General features: G+C 37.7%; 1 protein-coding gene across 1 annotated transcript in view; it reads right to left on the reverse strand.

Moving 5' to 3' along the window:
• Positions 1–17,870, reverse strand: part of TENM1 (teneurin transmembrane protein 1) — a 768,359-nt gene that overhangs the window by 294,904 nt on the left and 455,585 nt on the right. The window contains exon 6 of the mRNA XM_043570666.1: positions 16,794–17,032. Coding sequence (XP_043426601.1) covers positions 16,794–17,032 — 239 coding nt within the window. The remainder of the gene's footprint in view (positions 1–16,793; positions 17,033–17,870) is intronic.

The following is a 17,870-nucleotide window of genomic DNA, read 5'->3' on the forward strand; positions in this document are numbered from 1 at the left end:
ACCTATTTCACTGACAAAGATTCAAAAGCTTGCAACACAATCTGGTGGTGGGTCCGTAGGGACGCGGGCTCTTTCACACAACCCCTGCGAAGAACATTCATGCACAGTAACCACTTACTATTTTTTTAACATTTCATTTTATTCTTTTAAATGTTTATTTATTTTGAGAGAGAGAGAGAGAGAGAGAGAGAGAGAATAAGCAGGGGAGGGCCAGAGAGAGAGGAAGAATCCCAAGTAGGCTCCTTGCTATCAGTGCAGAGCCCAATGCGGGGCTGTGAGATTGTGACCTGAGCCAAAATCAAGAGTCGGATGCCACCCAGGTGCTCCTATTTTATTGTATTTTTAATTAGGCTCCATGCCCAACATGGGGCATGAACTCATGACCCTGAGATCAAGAACTGTATGCTCTACTTTCTGAGCCAGCCACGTTCCTCTCAGTTTTTTTTAAAGCCCCTTATATATTTACTTTCCCCTGTTTCAATGATTAAGTCCTCTCATTTCTTTTTTTGCATGTTTTCCCCTACTTCTTCTGAAAAAAGTTTTTTGAGTATAGTTGATACCATGTTACATTAGTTTCACGTGTTCAACATAGCGATTTAACCTCTCTCTGCTACACTCACAAGTCTGGCTGCCATCTGTCAGCAGACAATGCTATTCCAATATCACTGACTACATTCTCTATCTTGGTTTAAGTTCACTTGGGCTCTCCCTATTGATTTTTTAACAACACTTTATTCTTCTATTATTTTTCTGTTTTCTACCCCATTAATATGTGCTTTATCTTTATTATTTCCTTCCTTGTGCTTTCTTTATTTTTATCGCTTTTTAAGCTTTATTTTCATTTTTACTGATATGAACTTTCCTCTTATAAATGGCTAAATTGTATCCCATAAATTTTGACATGTGGTGTGTTTATCATTATGTCTTAGAGATTTTATAATTTTAGATTTTATTTCCCCTTTTACACAAGAGTTTTTGAAAACTGCAAAAATTTCCAGGGGAATAGGCTTTTCTGTTTTTAAAGTTTTGTTATTAATTTCCAGCTTAATTTCACTGTGATCTGGGAATGTCTCTATTATTTTTACTTTATGAAGCTCGCGGAGATTCCTACTGTGACCTGACATAAGATCAAATTTTGTGAATGTTCTGTGAGTACTTGTGAGGAAGGTATACTCTCTATTAGAATGTTAAGTTCAATACATGGCCAAAAGATCTTACTGATTTTGCTTTTTTAGGTCTTCTATATACTGACTAAATTTCTGTCCATGAGACCTAAGAGTGGTAGGTTATAATTTCCTATTACTAGTTCTTTTTGTCTACTTCTCCTTGCATCTCTTGTAGTTTCTGCTTTATAAAGGCACTTGTTGGGGTATTTGTACATAGATAGTCATTGCATTTCATAGAATATTCTTTCTGTTGTGTTTTTCAGGTTTTGGCCTAAGTTCTACTTTGCCTGATATGAAGATTATAAGCCTTGGTTTCTTTTTTTTTTTTAATTATTTTAATGTTTTATTTATTTTTGAGAGAGACAGAAAGAGACAGAGCACCAGTTGGGGAGGGGCAGAGAGAGAGGGAGACACAGGATTGGAAGCAGACTCCAGGCTCTGAGTTGTCAGCACAGAGCCTGAGGTAGGGCTCCAACCCACAAACCACTAAGATCATGACCTGAGCTGAAGTTGGGACACTTAACCGACTGAGCCACCCAGGTGCCCCTAAGCCTTGGTTTCTTACTGCTTCCATTTGCCTGGTAAATTATTTAATTTTTTTCCATTTCTGATTCCTTTGATTTCAGTTGTGTCTCTTGTAAATTGCATAGAATTAGGTTTTGCTTTGTGAACTATTTTGAAAATCTTTTTCTTATAATAGGTGAGTTAAACCCATTTATATTTATTGATATGACACAACTCTATTATTTATGTTATACAGCATTATGTTATCTTTATTGAATTTCTTTGGGTAGTTTGTTTTCTTTGGTTTTTAAAAATTTCTTTTAGTATTTAAGAAGGCTTATATTTTTTGTTCTGATTACCTTTATGCTATTACCTTTTTTAAAGTTTATTTATTTATTTTGAGACAGAGAGTGAGAGAGAGAGAGAGAACTGAGGAGGGCCGAGAGAGAGGGAGGGAAAATCCCAAGCAGGTTCTATGCTGTCGCCACAGAGCCCGGTGTGGGGCTCGAACCCACGAACCGTGAGATCATGACCTGAGCCGAAACCAGAAGTCAGAATCTTAACTGACTGAGCCACCCAGGCATCCCTATGCTATTATTACCTTTTATAATGCCCTTATTCCTCTTCTGCTCGCTTGATCTTCTACTATTTGGTTTGACAGCTTGAAATTATATTCTTTAACCCTCTATGTGACAATCAATGGCTTATTTTACTTTTCCCATTTTCTTTTCTCCTTTGTTCCACTGAATTATTATGACTTTATAAAAATATATAATATTTACCTACTATTTTTACATCTTTGTCCCCACCTTTGTTATAATCTTAAATCTACAATTAAGTAGATGTAATTTTCACCAGCAGTGATTTTGCCAAAGACTCCCTCATCATCTCTTAGTTGGATAAAGCTTGTTCTCTAAATCATAAATCAACACACTATTACCCTTAGCCTCATCTGGTGTAATGCTTGTTTTGTATGGCCTGCGAACTAAGGACACCTTTTACATTTTTAGTAGTTGAAAAAAAATCAAAAGAAAAACAATATTTCAGGACATGTGAAAATTCTATCAAATTCAAAATTCAGTTGTTGATAAAATTTTATTGGATCATTGTAACATTCCTTCATTTACATCTTGCCTATGGCTGCTTTTGGTTATAAGTTGAGTATCTGTGACAGAAACTGTAATGGCCTGCAAAGCTTAAAATATTTACTATCTGATCCTTCACAGAAAAAGTTTGCTGACTTCAAATCTGGTATGGCTTGTGGATGCAGTATTCCTTGAATCCTGGCATGTTTAAAACTGTTTTTCTATACCCAAACTAACTGTTTGCCTTTTTATGTTCATTCTGAAACATTTTCGTAGGTCAGCAGGAACAGTTGTATTACGAGTCAGGAATTTGGGTGACTTACCAGGTTACTTACTATGCTTCTTAGTTCTTATTAAAGTGCAATTTAAAAAATCCACGAATGACTTTTGGATAGGGGGTTTGGTATACCTCCTTAATTTTGTGATTCACTTTTATTTCTATGGGATCCGGAAATTCTAGCCTTTGTTTTCTTCTTTCCCTTCACCATCAAGCCTCCAAGGGACATTCTTTCCAAGTCAGCTCCCCTGCACCTTCAGGAGTTGTGCTTTCCAAGTTACCAACTCTAGTTCTATGCTTTAAAGCACATTTCTTTCAATTTTCAGTAGCCAGTGTTCTCAAATGCCAGGTCTGAGATCTGTTCTCATTAGCTCATTAGAATGTGGGACTTCTTGTTAATGGGAATTTTATTTTATTTTATTTTATTTTAATGTTTATTTTTGAGAGAGAGAGAGAGAGAGAGAGAGAGAGATTGCAAGTGGGGGAGGGGCAGAGAGAGAGGGAGACACAGAATCTGAAGCAGGCTCCAGGCTCCGAGCTGTCAACACAGAGCTGGACGCGGGGCTCGAACCCACAAACTGTAAGATCATGACACGAGACGAAGTAGTATACTCAACCGACTGAGCCACCCAGGTGCTCCGGGAGTTTTATTAATTCTGTGAACACTAGGCCTCAGCACTCCTATCCTTGTTTCTATTTAGTCTTTGATTCTTTGCTCTGGTGTGGGCTACGAACGTAGTTCTGCTTCTTGTGGGTGTTTATTTTTCTACTTATATGTCATTTGAAGTGTGTAGAACTCTCTGTCTCCTACATATGCAATTGAATTGGTTTCTGTGTGGTTTTATTTGCTCTATTTGTTGGTTTGTGTTTCTTTTTGGAGGATGAGGTGTATAGATTTAGATTTCAGGGACCAATATTATTCTGCAGAAACTCAGAACTCACTATTAGTATCTATAGATACTAATAGAAACACATGTAGAAACATGCACTTTGAAATGAATCTCTCATGGTGGGAACGTCTTATAATTTTACCTGCCTAGTGTCCTTTATGTTCAATCCTATGTACATATGAGAGAGTTGACCACATTAGGGCTATCATGTGTAATTGTGAACAGGGCCAGATTTACTAATAGGGTGATTGTGTTGAGTTTTCAAGTGTCTTTTCCTGCCCTACATAATTCTTCCTCTTACACCTCTAATGATAATAAATTCATAATGAGGACCTCATTTCTTTAAGTCAAAGTCATGATGGCAAATATATTTCAACTTCTGAGTAAACTCCGACTACAGAATCTAGACTCAGCAGGAAAGAATGTTTGTTGCATTTGATGACTTTTATCTTGGATGGGTCTGGGACAGGGAAGTGATGACATTTATGTCAGAGATTTGCCATTCTTGGTTTCCAACCCTGTCGTCTCTATTAAAATGCACATAATGTTAGGGAGATATAATACATTTTCTTTGTCACAGCCATTTTTACTTCAGTGTGAATTATCTTATTATATGGGTTGCAAGTGTAAATCCCTACCCAAAAGGAAGGCAGGTGGTACAAAAGAGTGAAGAGGGCAGGATGGGTACTCTGATGTACTGGAGAGTTCATGGTCCTTTTAGGAGGATTTCCTACTTAGCTCTAGTCGATGGTTGCCATATTATTTTTGCCATGCAAAAGATTAGATAGAAAAGTGCCTGGTACTCAATAAATGTGTGGGCAAATGGGTGAACGGAGGCTTTGGTATGCCAGATTTTTCTATTTTTCAAGAAAGACTAGAAATTTGGTGTAAACCAAATATGTTATGTAAAATCTCCAGACATGTTTTTAAATTATTTGATAGCATTTAATGAATTCTATGTGTTCAAGAAAAACCTGCCTAGGTCATCAGATTCATTTCTGAGTTCAGGTTTTATCAGGGAGTAAAAGGCAAAACTAGGTTCCTGTTTTGGGGGATGGAACAAAACAAGAGATTGAGAATGTACTTTGGTAATGAAACAGAACAGAGCTAAAAGATGGAAAAAGTAACTGAGCTCATGACCTTGGCCTCATTAGCCAGAAGGCTTCTGAGATAGTCATTGAGAGGTCTAACTGTTTTTGTTTCTTTTCCACCTACTGAAATCACAAAAGACACATGCAGTATAATTTCCTATAAAAATAGGACTATATGCACCAGTTGGCTATGTATACTAATCATTCTGTTTTGTTTGGGCCAAAAGACATACCTATCACTGGACTCTATAAACTCATTTTATCATTTTTGGGGGAAGTGCATTTACGTATTTAATTTTGATTGTCCCTTGAATCTCCTGTTTTTAAAAATCAGCTTCCCTCCCTCCCATTAATGGGTTGCTACGTCTACATTTTATACTTCACTAATTTAAAAGACAAGACTGGTGCCTATCAGCAAGAAAAGTTATGCCAGTTAATACAAGGGCAGAATTTGGTCAGGGAACCTAAGCTAAAAATACGCAGCAGACAGGAACAGAAACCAAAGATACTAATGGTTTGTTTGGGTTTTATTCAGTCTTGAACAGGCTGTGTTTTAGGCATGACAAAGAAAGGTTCTATTTGTACCAGCTGGCTTTCAAATACTCCCACAGCCTTCTATGTTGGTAAATCTTAACTACCTCTGCAATAACCTATATGATAATCTTTGAGCATGTGCTATTATAGCCTGGAGTCGCACTGAGCATGTGCAGTGCTTTCCCACATTTTCCCACTGACATAAAAATTTTCACTTCCAAAAAAACAAATAGTTCACCTAGGTTCAAAATTCACCTGACCATTTAACTACATATGGATGGACTGAGGCTAGATTTACCACCAAGGTCAAAGATAATGAGAACTTCTTGGGTCTCTGCTAGGTGGTGGGGAAACTGCTGAATAATTTGATAAACTTCAGAAATTTGGATTCATCTGGATTCTATGTCTGGAGATAGCACATGATCTTTAATAAAACCACTCCATTTCAAAAGTGTCCACTTTTCTTTCATAGCACAGTATACTTGTGCCTATTTTGTGGGTTTTTTTAATGTTTCATTTCTGAGAGACAGAGAGTGTGAGTGGGGGAGGGGCAGAGAGAGAAAGGGGTACAGAGGATCCAGAGGGGGCTCTGTGCTGACAGCTCAAACTCACAAACCGTGAGATCACGACCTGAGCCTAAATGAGACGTGCAACTGACTGACCCACCCAGGTGCCCCACTTGTGCCTAATTTCTTGACAGCTGGTATCTCTTTCATGCACTGTACAACTAGTATTGGCTTGGTTTCGTGTTCCAAGTAAAATCCAAAATCTTGTATCTACCATCTCTACTTAATATTATTTTCATTTAACTCCATAATTTTATTAGTTCTGCAAAGTATCTGGAGATATGGTAGACACAAAGGACACTATGTGGTATTGTTATGTGCCATATTTAATATTTATGTTTAATTACAACAAAATTCAAGGCCAAAAGTTATCTAAATACTTCCTTCCGTGAACAAAGGGCAAAACTGAATGGAAGTTGAAACTAGGTTGTCTACAACATAAACAATGGGGCTCGTTGATTTGATGAAACCTATGAATATCAGACAGAGATGAATATCAGAAAGATATTCAGAATATCAGAAAGAAAACTCTGCCTCTTCTGTACTACATGGTAGAACAGCACAGATTTTTGGGACGCCTGGGTAGCTCAGTCGGGTAAGTGTCTGACTTTGGCTGAGGTCATGATCTTGTCGTTCGTGGGTTCAAGCCCCACGTCTGGCTCTGTGCTGACAGCTCAGAGCCTGGAGCCTGCTTTGGATTCTGTGTCTCCCTCCCTCTCTGCTCCTCCCCCACTCGCTCTCTCTCATTCTCTCTCTCTCTCTCTCTCTCAAAAAAAGAACAACACAGATTACTTGCTGTCAAAATCACATTTGCATTCAGTTTTAGCCACAGCCACAAGTAGTTAAGAGCTCAACGACCTCTTCCAATGTTCCATGCACATTACGATAGCCTTCGGTTTCCTAATCGCTTGATTAGGAGACAAAATTCATTTACTATAAAAAAAATGGAATCAAGAGTTGCTTTTTTGTTTTTTACAAAGCACATATCCTATGTCTTTTCTTCCAGCTAAGGATCTCCTATTTCCAATTCAACCTGATAATCAGACATTTGTGAGGCCCCTCCTTAGAAATTCTCATGGTAAGCAATCGCTCTACAAGTTAACTATAATGTGTTACACGAGGTCCACATTTAACTAGATTGGCAATACTATGATGAAGTTTTGATCAGCAGAAAATTACAGTGGGTCATCTTGGACCCTCTTAATTTGCTCATTTTTATCCCATAGAGAGCAATAAAAACCCCAAGAAAGGAGCTCTTGTGGAGCTATACTGTGATCTAGAAATCCACATGTGTCTTGCCTATCCTGGGGGATCTAATATAATGCAGTGCTTTTTTTAAAACTCTTATTTAAGCTGTAATACAGTGCTCTTATTTAAACACTATTCAGGTGGCTCCATTGGTTAAGCGTCTGACTCTTGGTTTCTGCTCAGGTCATGATCTCACGGTTAGGGAGTTCGAGTCCCACATCAGGCTCTGTGATGACAGTGTGGAGCTTGCTTGAGATTCTTTCTCTCCCTCTCTTTCTGCCGCTTGCTTGCTTTCTCTCTCTCTCTGAAAATAAATAAATCAACTTATAAAAAAATAAACACTATTCATATTTTGGTGGGCATATGAGTCTTCCCAGGGACCTTGTGAGATTACACCTAGCCAAGAATCCAGCCTTCCCTGAGCAAACTTCATCTGGAAGGAGTTCCTCATATATGTTTCTTTTTAAAAAAATTTGTTAATGTTTATTTTTGAGAGAGAAAGAGAAAGAGACAGAGGACGAGCATGGGAGGGACAGAGAGAGAGAGGGACTCACAAACTGCGAGATCATGACCCGAGTCAAAGTTGGACACTTAACCAACTGAGCCACCCAGGTGCCCCTCTCATATATGTTTCTTAACTTGTCTAAAATATATAGGGGAAATTACATTTTGTGTTCTAAAACATTTGGGGGAATCACAGTTTTCCACATTGTTGTGAGTCTGAAATCAAAATTTCTGAAGCACTACCCTGTGATCATCTCATCTTAGCTATTAAGCTTACTCACAGTCATAACTACCCCACAATATCATCAAGATGTGTAGACATCTGGACCCATCTCTTGTTTAGGGTGCCATTAGCTTCCATCTCCTAGTTTCCTTCCCTATTAAGTTTGATCCTTTGGCTGAGCACTTCAAAAACGTTATCACCAGCAACTATAATTTCCTTATCCCTTTGTCCTTGTGCTATACTTTGCCTGCAAGCCTCTACTACCTTGGTGCAAACAATAAATTGTCCTTATTTCACTTAATTGCTCTTCTTGAAACATTAGGTATTTAGTCTCCCTACTTCAGCCCTTTACAAATATTTTAGTCTTAGAACCTCTTTATATGCTCTTAAAAATTACTCAGGACACCAAAGAGACTTGGTTGATGTAGGTTATATCTAATCAATACTTACTGTATTAGAAACTGACTGATAACTTTTTTCAAGTACGTATTCATTCATTTACTGAATGGTAACAATAAACCATTACGTTTTAACATAAATAACATTATCTTCTGATAAATAACTATATTTTACAAAAATGACTGAGAAGTGTGACATAGTTTTACATCTTTAAGAATCTAATGTCTGCCTTCATAGAAGAGAAATGGATTCTCCCGTCTGCTTCTACATGCAATCTCTTGTGATTTCACGTATCATGTGGCATCTGGAAAACGCCACTGTATCCTCATGAGAGAATTATAGTGAAAAAGATAAATACTATCTTTGTGCTGTTGGGTACACAGTTTTCCTCTGTGGACCTTCCAACGGGTCTTGGGGTCCCCAGTGGTCCCCAGACCACACACGGAGGACCACTGTTCTATCACCATCATTTAAGTTTTTCTCCAGCCTCTTTAGTTGTTCCTTCTCAGTCTGCCTACCAGATAGATCCTGTGTGCTTGGCCTTCTTGAATCTTAGTATTCCCCAGAGTTCTAGCCTTCACGTTTTTTTTCTTGCTCAGCCCCCATGATTTTGGCTTCCCCACGGCTAGGCACCTCTAAACATTCAGTACCAGATATCTAATCATGTATGAGGTATCCTGACCTGTTATGTCTGTTTTCACCCTTAAACCTCTTTCTTTCCTCTAACACTCTATCATGGGTAACAGCGTCACCACCTACCCAGTCTGGAAGCCAAACAACTCTTCTCTCTCCTGCCTCGGCTAAACAGGCACTGAGTCAAGTAAGTGTGTTTTATCCTTTAAATACTTCTCGACTCCATCTTCCCCTTCTCTGTTCCCAGAAGATTATGCCCTCACTCTCACTCACCTGGATTACTACAATAGTCTCCTAATTTGTCTTCATCACTTCGATTTCACAACCTCCATCGTCCTGCCTGTCAATTCCAACTTCCATATTGCCATTATGGTGATTTCTCCAAATGGAAATCTGAGCAAATAATTTTCCTGCTTTAATGAAAAACCATAAAAACACCCCATTTGCTCTCAGAATAAATTACAAGTACCTTAACGTGGCTTAAAATGCCTCTCATGATCTGCTCCTGCTGACTACCTTCATTTCCTGCCACCCTCCTATATTCTCCATTTGTGCTTCCTCAGGTTTTCCAATCCACTTGTATTTAACCATACACATTGTGCTTCTTCACCGCTCTGTAACGGGAATATTGCTAAGCCCCATATGAATGTGTCTCCACCCTGTAAGAGGCCACCTCTTAGTTTGGACTGTGATGAATCGGATGTTCTGTGGCTGAGACTTGGCCTTCCACACGCTGGCTCTTCTATATGAAAATTCAGCCACATTTCTGAAGTTTAAAACGGGTTAACCAGCCATCTGTTTCAAAGCCATTGCTCTAATTTAGCTTATTCTTATTCACTTCAGAGTAAGTATAGCTTAACGACTTATGCAATGTGGGTCTAAAAATATTCACATAACATAAAATATATATGTATTATATATATATAATTTGGATGAGGAGAAACTAAGTTAAACAAGAGTGAAATTTCCTTTATGCAACAGAATTCACATTATTTACTTTGAAATCAGAGGTTTCTTGAGATGTTTTTTCAGAATTTGCAAGATTGATCCTTGCTATTCTCAAATTTCTTAAGCATGCAAAGATCCAAAATTACTGACATGCTTGTCCAGTCCTCTTTTATTATGCCTTCTAGTGGATCTTTATCTATTTCACATAGTCTCATTTTAATTTCTCTACCCAGGCTAAGAAAGTGCTATATCGGAAGTACTTAGTAGGGTGACTGCCTCTTCTTGAGGCAACAAAATAATATCTTTTTTTTTTTTTTTTAAGATTTTACGTTTAAGTAATCTTTACACCTAGCATGGGGCTCGAACTCACAACCCTGAGATCAAGAGTCACATGCTACACCCACTGAGCTAGCCAGGTACCCCTCTTTTTTTGTTTTAACATAATAATCCTTTGACATAAGACATATATTTAATTCACTACTCATTCACCCAAGACATTATCTCTCTTACTCTATGTTTTAAATCCACAGGGTGCTAGAGTTCTAAGAAAAAACATAAGAGAAATATTTGCCTTTCATGAAAATGCCTTCATTTTGAGCAATCAGTGCTAACTGTTGTTCTGCAAATTAGTTATATGTGATGCAGGTTCTTCCTGTCATTTTAGTGCATTTGATTTGGATTGAATTTACACTTTTATTTATGACTGGTAAAAGTGCCACTTAACATAGGGGAGATAAAACTTATGGAAAATATTACACCAAAAGGTGATGTCAGATGAAAATATAAATCTCTTTTAAAGAAGAGTTCTGATAAATGCATGGATGGCAGATTTATAATTAGACTGAAGTTATACTACCATTTCCCAGACCCCTTCTTAGAGAGATTGCTAGAAAGTTAGCAGATTCATGGGTAGGAGGCAAAGTCAATGCTAATGCAGAAACTGCCATCATTATCTTGAATGGGTCCATGAGAGTGAACTGGATGTAGTAATAAGTATTAAACAGGACACCAAAAGGATTGATAATGGCCATAAGGATAAAGTAAAATGCTTTTTAGCATTATATGCTGAGTCATTTCTTGAATGTTATAAGCTATAATGTATTTTAATGAAAATGTGTTTCAACCCAGATACGGCCTCCAGATCGAAATACAAAACCATTTGAAGGGTCAAAACACCAAGGAAAAGGGAAATTGGTAAAATAAAGGCAAAGTTACAGATAGTTTAGACCAGGCGGAAGGAAACAACAAACCCATCAGAGGGTTCTTGTGAAACAGACATGTCAGTACTTAAAAGAAAAAAAAAAGTTTCAGATGACTTTGGCAAGAAGGGAAATAAAAGTAGTTCATGTTAGGATAAATTACATGCTCATTATGCTTACCTTGGCTCAAATTAATAATCCTAATAATAATCTTGTTCCACTGATAATAACCATTAGTCTTGATTTAGATCTGTTAAGCAATGCCCTAGGTGTTTTCCAGGCTTCATGTCTTTTAATTAAAAAGAAAATCCATGGGCAAGGTATTATCAACATTCCCATTTTATAGATGAGGAAACTGAGGCACAGAGGCATTAATAAAGTTGCTAGAAAGTGAGAGATTGATTTTTGCTAAGTGTATTTATCTACAGTTAGTAAACTTTGTGTGAAGGGGCTTTGTGTGTTTAGATTCAATGGGGGAAACCCTCCATTTTTATTCTTTATATTAAAAGAAACTCTAAGTTCTTGAATTTTCTGAAATCAAAATTTGCCATATTCTGTTTCATTTCTTCACCGTATTGTGAGGCATTTACACTTTCTTTGTGAAGAAGGCAAAATGAACACATTCTACTCCTCTCATTGTATCACTTCCAGCACTTTGTAGCTCCCCTGTAATAACAGCCCCAGAAAGCAGGGCAATTTGGATCCATAAAAAGGAGGCACAAGAAAGCACTGAAATCAATGTCACTCAATTTTGGTGCAGATAGCAAAGTGAAGTAGGCCCTTTGCCCTCTTGAATAGTTTCCTCCCTAAACTTTTGATCAGAGAACTGGGCTCAATATTCTCTCTCCCCTAATTCTATATTAATATCCATTCTGGTCAACTTTCTACATGTGGGCTATATATAGTATGTCATGCCAAGGAGAATTATGGACTGAAATTATTTCATCTATAGAGTTTGGACACTACCTACATACCCTGAAGGTGGTAGGAATCATTTCCAATTTCATAGCAGAGGAAAAGGAACATCAATGTCATTAACTAATGATACTGGTTTTGAGAGCCGGAAATCCCTACTCCCCTACTCATTTAATGCAGCAGCCCATTTGACCCCAGGCACAATGTATTCCTGTGAGTTTCTACTGCCTCTTCCAGAAAGTGCTGACTGTGGAGAAACTTGATCAAAACATCAAAGATTACCAGAGAAGCTGCATCTGTGCCCTTCGCAACCATTGATGAAGTACCTTAACCTCGCCTTCTCTCGATGCCTTACATATGGTCATCTGTCTTCCTGACTACTACTTCATATGGCTTATTTGTAAATTCAAGCAAATGTGCTTCTGACTGGCACTGATACATCACTGATGCCAAAATATCAGAGAGGATGAAGCACAAGGACATATTTTTTGATTCACATGGAAAATATTACAGATTTATGGCGAAGTGATGACAATAGCCATTCCATGATATCTTCATATAATCAGCATCCTTCCATGCCTCCCTTCACCAGATTTTATGACCTCAAAACTTATTTAAAAGAATTACTCTCCTGCTGACCTGAAAGACATAGTGGGGAGGTGTGGGGATGGGGCTGGGTGCCTGAACCACCTAGCTCTGACTTTTCATGTGCTGAATTTCCACAGTGTTCCAATGACCACTTACAGAGCCATAATGCACAGAACGTCTACTGATGTCCCATTGATATCGATGTGATTTCCCCCAGTGGATTGAGGCCAGCACAGCATACAGCCATTAGTATCTAAAGGTTATGTATAATGGATAATAGAGGAAAATGAAATAGCAGAAAGGAATTTGCACGGGAAACAGAAGCAGTAAATAGTTTCAGTGTAAGATTTTACTTGGGTTATACAGCAACTGCAAAGGGGGGATTGAAAAAAAATGATGACTCTGACAGACTCAGCAAGAGCTGAGAGTGAAATAGTTTCATATTTGGAAATGTAATACTTTTTTACTTTGACTACAGAAAGCCATTTAAAAATCATCTTGTATGTTACAGTTCTTAAGTGACATCATTCACCTGCATGCTTGCTGAGGAATCCTTACCCTATCCTCCTGAGGTGGCTTGCAATATGGCAAAGATGGGGTAAATCGAGGAAGAGACTTTAATTGCCCTATCCAAAGTCAAATAATGTCCAGTTCATGATAGAAAAAAAAAAGTTATGGTATTTGCCGTTAACATCTCATTTCGAACCAATTCAACCCACTGTGCTAGCACTTAGCCTGATAGTTCTACATCTAAAATAGCTCACAATAAATGATTTGAACAGATATCTTTCGCCAATCAACAAAGCTTAGCTGCACACACGGTTGCAATGGATGACCAGGTAAATGTAGTTTAATTTGTAATTTAGTAACAACAAAATTGGTGGATCTGTTTACTAGACCAAGAAGTCAGTGAGCTACAGAGTTTGCTGCAGTGCTGCAGGGGCAGCAAAGCCTAGTGCCAAAGAGGACTATGTGCTCTGCAGTCAGTCCACTCTGGCTTAAAGCTCAGGATCCCCACTTTCTAGTGAGGTGACCTCTTAATCTCATTATGACCTCTACATGACCTCTTATCTTTGCTGTGCCTCAGTTTGCTCACTTCTAAACTATATATAATACCGATACGTGCCCTTAAGGATTGTTGTGAGAATTAAATGAGCTAATACAAGTAAAATGCTTAGCATCAATCATTTTTGTCGACAAATTTTATTGATAGGATTGCTTTGTGCCAGGCACTGATCTCAATGCTGGGATACAGCCACAAACATGGTTAACTCTGAGAGCCACTGAATTTTCATAGAGAATAACAGGGGTGCCTGGGTGGCTCAGTCGGTTAAGTGTCCAACTCTTGGTTTCAGCTCGGGTCATGATCTCGCAATTCGTGAGATCAAGCCCTGCATAAGGCTCTGTGTTGACTGTGCACAGCCTGCTTGGGATATTCTCTCTCTCTCTCTCTCTCTCTCTCTCTCTCAAAATAAATAAATAAACACTTTTTAAAAAATAGTGAACAACAGTTATAAAGAGAATGATGATAACAACAACAACAATAATAATATTTAACATTTATTGTATACTTACTATGTTTTGGGTACTATTCCAACTTCTTCTGTTACATTAACTCATTTAATTCTCATAAAAACTCTATGTTATAGGCACTATTTTAGGCCCATTTATCAGATAAGGAAATGGAGGCCATAAAATGTTAAATAATTTGCCCAAGGTAACATGCCTAATAAGGGGCAGAGGTCTGCAAATCCATGTTCATAATGACTGCACTATATTGCCTTAATGTCATGTCGATATCATATGACATTGTTCACCCTATAAAAAAGGCAGACTTTGCAATTACTGAAATGTTCTATTTGCACTTATGAAATAAATAAATATATAAGCTAATTAAACAAGTCTCAAAGTATATAATAGAATTTTTGATACAAGGCCATCATAATAAATTTAAATGGAAACATAGGTTTGAACACCATATAAACCTAGTAATAAAAAGCTTGCTATTATCTGGATTTGTTTATAGCGGGGTTATTAAGTCTTAGATCTAAAACATTATCTCTCTATACAGTAAAAGTTAATAGAAGATAATCCATAAGGTAAGAGTCTGTCTCATAATTGAACAAGAACATTTAAAAAGGCCTCTAATGAATTTAGACTTCTCAAATCACTCCTTGTTTTGAGTGATTCCATATTAAAATCATGTTTGTATTACAGTACTTTGTCATCCCCTAGCTTCATTCCTTCAGCATTATTCCTCATTACAGATTATTACAAACCAAATAAATATACATGTTGGGTTATCCTAAAATGTGATAAAAGACACAATTTTGATATTATAGGTAATATTATCCATATTCAATAGAAGCACCATTCAAATATATTCAGATTGTATGATAAAAATATAAAAGAGATAATCATGAACATCAATATACGCTATGTTCCTATACTGCTGACATTATCAGTGACTTCCCTACAAAATAAATCTATTTACTTAGCATCCCCTGTTCTATGACTCCTATAAAATCGGTTCTGTGAACTTTCTTATTGTTCACATTTTGAATAAATCTGAATAAACCAAACTCCCCTTATTGTTTATAATTTCAAGAAAGTCCAAATCTGTTTTAATCTACTTCTCAGAATCATATTCAGTGTACCTTCATGGGTAATTCTGCTTCAGTTAGGAAACCAGGTTAAACCTGAAAAGAAGTTACTAGTGCCATACCTGGGTAGAATCTTTCTCTACCATGATATTCTATTCGTTCTAGGAATAGGGCTTCCACAAAGTACATGTTTCTTAATTTACATTAAAAAAATTTTTTTAATGTTTTTATTTTTGAGACAGAAAGAGACAGAGCATGAGCAGGGGAGGGGCAGAGAGAGAGAGAGAGAAAGACACAGAATCTGAAGCAGGCTCCAGGCTCCGAGCTGTCAGCACAGAGCCTGATGCAGGGCTCGAACTCATGGACTGTGAGATCATGACCTGAGCTGAAGTCGGACGCTTAACCGACTGAGCCACCCAGGCACCCAAAGTTAATTTACATTTGAGACTGCAGAACCACTCGAGCAAGGAAATTAATGTTCAGTCAAAATAAAATGCCATCCAGAAAAATCAATACAATTTACTATCAAGTGAGGGAGACTTTAATCAGGGTGACTCCAGAACAATATTTTTCTTAAACGTGGAAAGAGTGCCTCAAGACTGTTTTCTCCTTTACCGCCCCAAACACAGTATCCATACAATTCTGCAAGCCATTTACCTTGTTAAAAGAAGAATACATTTTTTAAATCTCGGTGTAAAACTGAATTCTTGGGAAGAAATTATGTGCTGGATTTTCTGATAGCTTCCAAATAACTACTACTTTAATGAAATTGCTACCTGAAAATCTGGTAGCAGTATTATTGTTTAACTATAATTTAAGAAGCTATTGTAGATTGGTACTTATGACTTCTAATGAGAAAACCATAACAACCTTTTAATTGAAGGGAAAATGGTTAACTACAGTAATTGCAATCAATAAGACTGCGTTAGTAGTATAAATATTTCTTCTCAAGGAGCATTCCTTACTCTCCTCAGCAGTATTTAAGGTTAGGAAGTGCAAAAAAAAAAAAAAAAAAACAGGGGCGCCTGGGTGGCGCAGTCGGTTAAGCGTCCGACTTCAGCCAGGTCACGATCTCGCGGTCCGTGAGTTCGAGCCCCGCATCAGGCTCTGGGTTGATGGCTCAGAGCCTGGAGCCTGTTTCCGATTCTGTGTCTCCCTCTCTCTCTGCCCCTGCCCCGTTCATGCTCTGCCTCTCACTGTCCCAAAAATAAATAAACGTTGAAAAAAAAATTAAAAAAAAAAAAAACCAAAAAAACAAAAAAACAAAAAACCACCTCATTAGAAATCCGTCTGTTATTTATAATACTAAGGCTTGGTTCAAATTTTGGGCCCCAGAGTTGAGAGAGAGTCTCCTCCCCCACCTCCACCACAAGCAAAACAAGACTTTGAGAAGAAAAGAGACATGGCAAAAAAGGCTTACCAATCACATAGGCGAGTAACAAAGCCAAAGTCACTGTGATTGCAGTGGCGCTCAAGGCCGTGCACTTCCAGTTGCAGCACCTGTAAGGTTTGTTAAAGGTAAAGGCAGGTCTGGAAAAGGTGCTTCGAGGAAGTGGCCTGGGAGGGGGCGAGTACACGGTATTGGACGTCAGAGGGTAGTTTTGACTGGCTGCACTGAAGATAGCTGAGGAGCCAGATCCATGTTTAAACAGGAAATGCCTGCAAAAAGGAAACAAAAAGTTTGGGCTATAAAACCAAAGCCAGTTGTCACAAAGACACCAAGTACACGAATTTCAATCACGCTTTGACAAAGCTCAGGAGAACCTGCAGTGTCCCCATGAAATTGTCATATACCAACAAGTTAACTCCAAACTGCCTTTGGTGGTCTCCTTTTCTTTTCTCCATTTACACTTTTAGGAGGCAGACAGAGGTCTTCTGTTCCCTGACTTGCTGGCTAGTGAATTTCTCAAACCCTTGAGTGTTAACGTTCCATGTTTGATGTTATTTGCTATACTGTTCCTTTTCATTAACTATGATACTCAAGAGTTGATTCAAAAACAGAAATATCATCTGGCATATTTGAAATCTGACTGTCTTAGAAACCAGTATTTTATTTAGAGATTAGCTTTCACAGACATATTTTCAAGCAATATTCTATTATAAAAGTTGTCAAACATACAGCCAAGTTGAAAAAATTTTATGTAAACACTCATATACTCACCAATTAGATTCTACAGTAGACATATGACTGTACTAACTTTACCACATATTTCCCCATCTCTCTGTTCCTGTCTTCATCCATCAGTCCATCTTAGTTTTTAAGCACTTCAAAGTAAATTGCATACATCAGTATACTTCCCTTCATATATTTCAACTTGCATATTATCTGGAGTTCAATATTTTTTACAGATTTTTAAATATAACATTTATACATGATGAGTTGGACTCTTTTAGATTCCACATATAAGTGGTATCATACCATATTTGTCTTTCTCTGTCTGACTTATCTCACTTAGCATAATGCCCTCGAGGTCCATCCACGAACTCATAAAAACAG

Source organism: Prionailurus bengalensis, chromosome X, assembly GCF_016509475.1.
Source record: "Prionailurus bengalensis isolate Pbe53 chromosome X, Fcat_Pben_1.1_paternal_pri, whole genome shotgun sequence".
Classification (NCBI taxonomy): Eukaryota; Metazoa; Chordata; class Mammalia; order Carnivora; family Felidae; genus Prionailurus; species Prionailurus bengalensis.